The 9,119-nt window shown below is 57.6% G+C and overlaps 1 protein-coding gene across 4 annotated transcripts in view; it reads right to left on the reverse strand.

The window, feature by feature from the left end:
- Nucleotides 1–2,849: 2,849 nt before the first annotated feature.
- The window catches only part of ODF2 (outer dense fiber of sperm tails 2), a 25,676-nt gene continuing 19,406 nt past the window's right edge, over nucleotides 2,850–9,119 (reverse strand). For all 4 annotated transcript variants that reach the window (XM_012721520.1, XM_004677280.2, XM_004677282.2 and 1 more), the window contains exons 16-20: nucleotides 8,170–8,328; nucleotides 6,817–6,917; nucleotides 5,019–5,181; nucleotides 4,501–4,626; nucleotides 2,850–3,761 (exon numbers count right to left, since the gene is read on the reverse strand). In XM_012721520.1, the coding sequence (XP_012576974.1) occupies nucleotides 3,573–3,761; nucleotides 4,501–4,626; nucleotides 5,019–5,181; nucleotides 6,817–6,917; nucleotides 8,170–8,328 (738 nt within the window). In that variant the 3' untranslated portion in view covers nucleotides 2,850–3,572. The remainder of the gene's footprint in view (nucleotides 3,762–4,500; nucleotides 4,627–5,018; nucleotides 5,182–6,816; nucleotides 6,918–8,169; nucleotides 8,329–9,119) is intronic.

A 9,119-nucleotide genomic window follows, 5' to 3' on the forward strand; every position in this document is an offset into this window, starting at 1 on the left:
TCAGCCGCCCGGAAACGGGCACCCGCTTCCGCTTCCGGGGCGCGCTAGGAGTCGCGCAGCGCAACCCCGCCCCAACGGCTGCGTGGCCCCGCCTCCGGCGCCGAAGCCGCCGCCAGCGCGCCTGCGCGCTGGTGCTATGAGGCCTGAGACTCCCCCACCCCGGCAGGGGGCGCTAGACGAGTGGGCGCGTCTGAAGGTGGGGTCCACGGGCATGTTCGTTAAGGAGAGTGGGGCCTAGATCGAGACCCTGGAACCTCTCGGGCAGCTGCTGTTAAAGGCAGTCCCTCAAGGGTCAAAGTTACCATTGCCAGTGTCCTAAAGAAATGAAATAGTGTCCTCCCAAACCTGTGGCATGCCCCTGGCGGCCCTACGGTGATAACCAAAACATGGAAACCCCATGGCCATCCACTACCCCATGGGGAGCTGGGGTCCCACTATGGAACACTAGCTCTGAAACTGAAGTGTGTCCTGACGTTGGTGAACCTGGAGTGCACGCTAAAGAAAAAGACATTCACACATTAGCAAAATTTACACAAGTGAATTATCCAGCAAATCTAGGGAAAGAATTGTTTTTTTTTAATGTAGGCGATTTTAAAAAATATTTATTTATGCATGCAGAACTGGGGTACAGGCCAGAGATGCAGGAGCAGTGAGAGGATTCACCAGAGTGGGGACAGAGCAGGACAGGCAAATCAACAAACTACACTGCCGAGGGGGGCAGGGGACCAGATAGGTCTGCGGCCCCCATGCGGGTTACCTCCCTGGCCAGGGATCAAACTGGCACTAAAGCTGCTGCAGCTAGCTTCGCAGTGCTGTGCTTTAATGCCTTGTGCCACCAGGAGGGCCCAGCAAAAGACGTGAAGGGTTTCCAGGGGCAGGGAGGAGGGCTGTGGGGAGTAGCTGCTGATGGGAATGGGCTTCATTTTGGGGTGGTAGAAGGGTCTACCACTGGATAATGGTGATGGGCCCACGACTTTGTGAAGATATTAAAAACCACTTAACTATCTACTTTCAGGGGTAAATGTTATTCTACATCACTGATACCTCAATAAAAAATAACTCGGTCCTCCCTGGTGGTGCAGCGGGTTTAAGCACAGCACTGGGAGGCTTAAGCCACTTCTGCATGAGTTCAATTCCCGCCTGCCCGCCCTGGAGGAGACCACATGGCGCGGCAGACCTCTCCTGACCCGCCCGCTGCTCCCCTCAGCAGTGTACTTCGTAGATCTGCCTGTTCTGCTCCCCGCTCTGTCTCTGGTGAATCCTCTCACCCTCCGCATCTCTGGCCTGTACCCCAGTTCTGTATGAATAAATAAATCTTTAAAAAATAAAAATAAAAAATAATTCACCAGGCCTAGCATCAGCTCTAACTAGAACTCTTTTATCTTTTGCCCATTTCACAGGATCTGTTTGAGGTGGGAACGGGTCTTTCTGGTGTTTAATGCAATGGAATTTTTTTCATTTTTTTTACAAACATTCTGAACTTTTGTAATAAAAGATTTTACAAAGAAAAACAATACCTTGGCCCTCCCTGATGGGCGACAGGTTAAAGATCAGCACTGTGAAGCTCTCTGCAGCCACTGCAACACATTCAACTCCCTACCAGGGGAGTGGCCAGAGGGTGCAGCAGACCTCTCCTGACTGGCCCACTGACCGGCCCACTGCTCCCCTCAGCAGTGTACTTCATCGATCTGCCTGTTCTGCTCCCCATTCTGTACCTGTTTAATCCTCTCATCCTCTGCACCTCTGGCCTGTACCCCAGTTCTTGTATGCATAAAGAAATCTTTAAGAAAAACAGAACTGTTATAAAATAAAAATAATAATAAAAAGAAAGAACAGAAAAAAAGAAAAACAGAACTTTGTCCCTACAATGAGCTGGGTTGGCGCATTTCCTGTGTGAGTACCAAAAAGCAGCACCCTGCACTGAGGCCGCCGGAGGAAATGACTGACACAAAAATGTCCATACACTGGGGCAGTCGGCCAACTACCTTTCTAGGGACAGTCTTCATGTGTTGTAAGGTGGAGTCTATTCATGTGAAGGGCGTGACGAAAACAAGCTTGGTGGCAGCTGGTCATTGTTTTGCAACTTCTGGAATCTACACGTACCCATAGTTTGGGGAGGAAGAGTTCTCTGGTGGTGCCATGCAGAGGCCTGAGTGGGTCCATTACGTCAAGGACCTAGGAAACCCTCTAGAGCTTGAGACTTGGATTACTGTGACTTAGAGAGCAAGACTGGGTCACCCAGAAGGTGAACACCCGCTCTTCTGAAGAGTTAAGGGCTCAGCATAGCATCAAATGTGTTCCTCTGTAAAAATGTGTTCTCTCTTGGGCCCTACCTAGTAGAGCAACAGTGTAAAGTCCAGCAACATGAAGCTGGCCGCAGCTGCTTCAGCACAGGTTCAATGCCTGGCCAGGGAGGTGACCCACCATGGTGCAGGCAGACCTCTCCTGTCTTCCCACTGCTCCCCTCAGCAGTGTACTTCATCCATCTGCCTGTTCTGCTCCCAAATCTGTCTCTGGTGTGTCCTCTCTGGTCTGTACCCCAGTTCTGTACCCATAAATTAATCTTAAAAAAAAAAGTATTAAAAAATTTTGTTCTCTGACAACTATAGAAAATGTGAAGAGAACCAAATACTCTTATTCGAAACGAAGGAGCATCTCAGCATCAGTAACAGAGACGTCTTCCCCGACTGCTGAGGTGTCAGCCCCCAGGCCCTGAGTGATGCCTACCAAGCATGTTTCCTCAGTCACGTCACGGGACTCCAAGTGCGCCAAGGAGAACCAGCGTGGGCCTGTATGAAATGAAAAACCACACGTTCCACGCACCACATACTTTAAAATATTTACTGGTTCTCTAGCTGCATTTTTAAAGGATGGGGACGGGGACAGGAGCAGGGCATCATCCAATGGGGCTTTAAATATGGATTATAAAAGCTTTTTGTAAAACAACATGAAAATGTCAAGAATAAATGCATTCTATAGCTACATATCTGGAAGGAAACGAGGCGGGGGGGTCACTGTCAAAAGGCCAGTGGGACATGAGCCCCCAGTGTCTACTATGAAGTGCTTGAGGTCCCAGGGAACTTGGGCACCAGCGTGCCCAGTGCGCTTGGAAAGGGGGGCCTTGGGGAAAGCACCGTACCCATGAAATAAGAAACAGGGCAAGTGAACAAGCCCACAGCCCGGGAGGCTAAGGAGGCCCCCTGGGGAATAGTGCCTGCTGCTTCAGGTCAGAGAAAACTCAGGAGAGGGGTTCCTAAAAAGGGCTGGAGGAAAAATCCAGTCTGCACATCCTCTCGGGCGAGGACGAACTACGTAGGGGTGTGTTACAATCAGGTGTTGACCACCAGTAGAGGTAGGGCCTGGCGAGGTGACTAGAAATTTCCATCAGGCCTCAACATCAGAAAGGAGAGAACCAAGCAGTTCCTGCTTCACTGCGCTGCTTCAGGGACTTTCCTGGAGTCAGTAGCTAAGGAAAGCTGCTGAACGTGCTCCCACACTGCGAGAGAGGGGAGAAAACAGGCAACTCCTCAGTCCCCATGGCGTCATCTGGGCTCCTGTGCCTGGAGTGAGCCTTAGGCTGGTGGCGACCGGGAGCGGACAGGAGAGCTGGTCAGGAAGGTGGTGTAGGGCCCATCCCCAAACACGTTGGCGTAGGACGACTTGAGGAACTGGACGTAGTTTTGCATGCTGCGGCTGGTGCTCTCCGACTGCTCCAGGCGATCCTTCAGGTCCTGCAGGCGGCTCTGGTAGCGGCGGTCGGCCTGGAGGAGGGCCAGAGGCGCAGCCCAGCTCAGAGCTGCAGCCCGTTCAGAGCCGCAGGCTTCATTGGCGCCCAAGGGCGGGGAGGGTGCAGGGAAACGGGGTGACTATGAGGCAAGGGTCTCTTTCTAAAGACTCCGAGAAATGAGGACAACGAAGGGCCGAGGCCGGGTCTCCAGCAGCCTGCTCTCTGTGACGGTGGCCACGCCGGCCCCCAGAGGTGGCCCCTGGCTCGTCCCAGGATCATCGTGAGGCATGATGCCTGGGGCGAGCGTGCCAACAGGGCATTCCCAGTGTTTAAGAGCAAATAATCCACATGGGCAGTACTGGGGCTTAAATGAGAGCAGAGGCCGTCCTGCGTGCTCTAAGACACACTCGCTAGTGTGAAACTAACGGGCCCCGGAACGGGTCAGCGAGAACTGAACCAGAGAATTCACTACGTGCTTCTTGTTCAGTTACAGTGAGCTCATCCGGCACAATCAAGAATTAAGCGCCCCAGTAATGACAAAACCAGCCTTAGAGTGGGGGTGACTGCGCGGTCACGGGGGTGCTAAAACCACTGAATTGTACAGTTAGAAGGGGGTGGACTCTGTGGTATGGGGATGATTACGGCCGTTTAAAAAAAGAAGTGGAGGAGATGGCCCGCGAGAGATGGGAAAGCGATAGAGGAAGAGGAAACCGTCTCACACCCGCAGCCCCGGAGTCGGCGCCTGCCCGCCCCGGCGCTCCTGCCCCGCTCACATCCTCTCGGCTTCGCCGCAGCTGGCTGAGTTCAGTCTTAGTCCTGCTCAGCTGCGTCTCAAGATCCAGGATTTTGTTCTGGGCGGCTCGCTCCTTGGAGACCGCGTGCTCCTTGGTCTGCTCCACCTGCAGCGAAGGCACAGGTGAGGCTGGTGTACCTGACGGGGCACCGGGCAGCGCAGGCCGGCGCCCTGCTCTCCAGGCTGGCAGAGCTCAGCTGCGCGGGCTGTGGAGTGTGCTCTGGAGCCCCATGCTGCAGCCAGCAATGGGGCTACCTGTGCACCCCAGCTTCACCCCTCCCAAAGCCCGTGGGCCATCCCGTGGCGGTCACCTGGCTCAGCCACACGCAGGCAGCGAGAAGGGAGGTGAATCAAGTGCTGAGTCCTTTACAAGTGCTTGTCTGATCGTTCCCTCCTGCCAGAATGCTGGGGGGCTACCACTGCTCTGTGGCCCGTGTGCAGGGGGGACGAGGCTGGGAGAGATTTGCCCAAGGCCCAGCGCTAGCGAAGCAAGCCCACCTGCCGCCTGGCGTCCTCAATGGCGCTCTCCAACTGCCTCGCCAGGGACCCGCATTCCCGCGTCTTCTCCTCCAGCCGCAGCTGGGACTGGTGGATTGCCTCCTCCCTCTTGGCAATCACCTGTAGGAACTCGATATTCTGGGCGCTGGTTGCCTCCAGTTTCCTAGGTGAAAATCCTCAATCAGGTCGGGCTCACCCCCACCTGTCCTGTTCCACCCCGCCAGGGAGGACCGGCCAGCCAGGCGCCAGCCCGCCCGCCCTCGGCCGGGGCTCTCCTCACGCCGAGCGCCTCCAAGGAGCCACAGGAATAAGCCATCTGCGGGTGAGCACGGCAGCAAGGAGCATGCAGCTGGAGCGGCGGGTGAGCGCTGTACGGAGAGCAGGACGAGCAAGCGCGAGCGAGCCAGGCGGGGCTGCACACCTGTCACCCGCGGGACGGCACGTGGCAGCTCAGGCAGGCGGCCACCACCGTCACCCCCGCTTTACAGAGGAAGGAACTGAAGCACAGATGCCAGCGGCCCGAGGTCAGAAGAGCTGGCAGGCCGGTCGCCGGAACCCCTGCCCTCAACTGCAGCTGCTCACTGCCGCCTCCCTCAGCAAGGGGACGCAGCTGGGGCAGCCGCCCCACAGGCTCACACTGACGGGCCCTTGCAGAACACCTAATCTACGGGATGCTGCACGAAGCCAGCTGCGTGTGTGAGCCAGCTGAGCGGGGCTAGAGCCAGCTGACCCCCAGGCTCAAGTCCCTGACTGCAGGATACCTGCACCCTGGGGGCAGCGGGCGGCCTCCCAGGTCTCGGGCCTTTCAGCTCCAACTTGGGCTCTGGCCTTTGTTTCACTGATGTCAAAAGCTCTGGAGGGGCCTCCCTGATGGCACAGTGGTTAAGTCTTAGCGCTTTGAAGCTCTCGATAGCCACTGCAGCACGAACTAGACCCCCGGCCGGGGAGCTGACCCACATGGCGCGGCAGACCTCTCCTGCCTCCCCGCTGCTCCCCTCAGCAGTGCACTTCAGTCCATCTGCCTGTTCTGTACCCCACCATCTCTGGGGAATCTGCTCACTCCACCAGCACCTCTGGCCTGAACCTAGGCTCTTGTATGCATGCATGCATAAACAAATCTCTTTTTAAAACCTGAAAATAAAAGCTCTGGAGTCTAAGGTGCAGTTTTGCCAGATACCAGCTCTATGACTTTGGGCAAGTCACTTAACCTCCCCCAAGCTGTTTCCTCATCGTCAAAAGGGATACTGCCACCAATGTACACTATTAGGGTGTGCTAACCCCTGTAAGAGGGTTAACTCACTGCAGACTGACAACAACGTGAGCCAGCTTGAGGTTCAAAAGGGCTAAAGGGTTTGCCAAGGTCACAGAGCAGGACAGGTGGTCAAGCTGGGGCCCAGGGCCAGGCTGTGGGTTGCCCTGACTCTTCTCTTCCTCTCACGCTGCCTCTGACAGACCAGAAGTCGCAGAGGGTCGATCTGATGGTCTCGGGGAAGGGTGGTCACAAGCAAACGCAGAATGGGGGTGCCCCGGGCGAGCACGGGGCCTGCTGGCTGGCTCAGAAGGGGCGCCCTTTCCTAGTGGTCGGGTGTAGCTGGCCGTCATGGGGCAGCTCCCAGGCGGGACCACTGACCTCTCCTGCGGTGCTTACCACTGCCACGGAGGCGGCTTCTCCCGAGTCTGCCCTGTGCCTTCCAGGGCCCTGAGCCCTCACACACTCGCACACTCTGCCCAAAGCAGCTAAGCGGCTGAAAGTCTCAGGGCCTAGGGAGAGGACAGAGATGGACCAAGTGCCTCTAACCTCTCCAGTTCATCCACCTTCAGACTCAGCTGTTTATTTTCCTTCTGGGAAGCCTGATGTTTCTCTCTCGCCATCTCCAGCTTGTCCCCCTGATGTTCGATCTAAAATGACAGGAACGCAGAACTGGTTTACGAAGAAACTGGTTGCGCGGCACGGCCCTCCCTTCGCCCCGTGACCCGTCTCCAACCCAGCGAGAGGCACACAGCCTCCGCCAGCATCGTCTCAGCGCACAACCTAAGGAGAGAGAAGAACAGGGACAGATTAAGCCCGCGTCCAGGACAGAAGGCTGCCACAGAGCAGGTGGTCAGGTGCCCAAGAACCACAGTGACGCTCTTCTTGATCGGGCGAGGCCCTCAATGGCCGGCGGGGATCTGGAGCAGACAGAGGGCAGCAGGCGTGGCTGGCCTCCCCGCACACCCCGGGCTCTGGCCAGGCACTGTGGTGCCGACGACTTCCTGCTTCCTGTGACTGGGACAAGGGCAGACCAGGAAGCCTCACGGGTGGTTCACAGTGGTGGGTTTGAGAAGTGACCCGCAGGCCTCCCTCACGCAGGAGACGCTGGGATCGAGGCTCGGGACGCCCCAAGAACATGTGGGGTAAGAAAAGACAGCAGTGCTTTTATCCGAGAGCCTGGGCTCGGGGATCACAGAGGAGGGCTGCGCCGCGATGCCCTGTACCAGTATGAGCGCGGTGACCTCAGGAAACCTGCCCCTGCCCGGGCTGCCCCCTGTACAGGGAGAAGGCGTCGCCTACACCCAGGCTCCGGACTCGTCCTGCGAGAACACGGCACACACGCCCGCGGGGCTGTTCTTGCGAGGAGGAAGCAGATCAAAGGGGAAGGACCTGGCCCGAGGTCACGCTGCCAGCCAGAGCCGGGTCATCGCTCAGGTCCCGAGGGCATGGATCCAGGAAGGGGAGCCCCCTCCGGGACAATCTCAGGCAATGGGTCTGTGAAGAGCAGAACAAAGCGGCTCAAGCAGGAGAAAGACGGCAGAAGAGAAAACCTGCAGCTTGGTGTCTGCTGGCGGCTCTGGCTGCGGGGCAAGGCTGAGGCTGTCGGGGAGCGAGAAGGGCCCGGCAGCAGGCAGCGAGGGGGAGCGGAGGGGCGGGGGGCCCCACAGGCGGGCCACTGCTCGGGTCGCGGGACGGCTCCGATGACTACAATCACTCCGTGCGAACACAGGCATTTGGCACACCAGACTTTTATTTCACAGCACTGATGATGGCTCACTCCTTTCAGAAAGCGGCAGCCAAGATAAAGGAAGAGGCCCTCCCTTGGGGGCGTGCGGCTCATCTCGGTAAGCGGGCCCCTGCTCGGGCCAGTTCGTGGGACCCTTTTTGCCAGTCCCTTACCCGGCTGCGCAGGTCTGAGATGATGGCTGTGAGGTCGATGTTCTTCCTCTCGTAGCCTTGCAGCTGGTCCTGGCACTCTGCCAGCTTGGCCTCTGTGATCTTGAGGATGTCGGGCAGCTGCTGCAGGTCAGCCAGCTGGGACTGGAACTGCCTACGTGCCTGCAGAGGGGACAGAAGCCCACCATCGGCGAGGGTCACTGGCATCCTCGGGCCCCGGCCGAGGGTCCTGCCAGGTCCGCAGGTGGAAGTGCCAGCGGCCCTCCTTGCAGGCCACCGAGGGTACCCAGCTGTGCTCGGGACACTTGGCCAGGACTCGCCACCTGAGCGGCCGCAACTTCAGTCGTCAGGGCACAACGGCATCCACCCGGCACACACAGGACGCAGCCTGATGCTGGGACTCTGGTCACTCACTGAATCCACACCGCCAGTAGCCGTGCTGCCCCCAGGAGGGCCTGAGGATCAAAGGGTCATCTCCCCAAGGTCACCGGCTACTCTACATCCAAAGCCTACAGGGCGGCAACCACGAGCCCACATCCGAGGGAAAGGCGGAACTGCCCGGTCCGAGTCCAGCCTGTGTAATAGGAGACCGAGGACCTGGGAGGGCAGGGCTGGTCGGGGGTGGGCACCAGCAGCTGTTGGGCCTGGACCGGCCCATGTCCAAGGCCGCTACTAAGAGGATCCCTTTGCTTCCGGACACCGGACCATCTCTTTGAAGGACACGAAATAAAGCACCGCACAGAACGCATCAGATGGCCTAAGACCTGCTTCCTGTGTGCTGGATCCACGCAGGGGAACTTGTGCAGGAAATCAGGGAAAGACCGCGAGGAGGAAGGCGGATAGAGCAGCAGCACAAGAGGAGATAAGTGGCCGGTCCTGCACTAAGTGAGCATTCCTTTTTCTTACCCCCTCAGGGAGAGTCGAAGGCAAGTCAGAGACAGACAGACAGACAG

The sequence above is a fragment of the Condylura cristata genome, unplaced genomic scaffold (genome assembly GCF_000260355.1).
Source record: "Condylura cristata isolate star-nosed mole 26May11 unplaced genomic scaffold, ConCri1.0 scaffold00006, whole genome shotgun sequence".
NCBI lineage: Eukaryota > Metazoa > Chordata > Mammalia > Eulipotyphla > Talpidae > Condylura > Condylura cristata.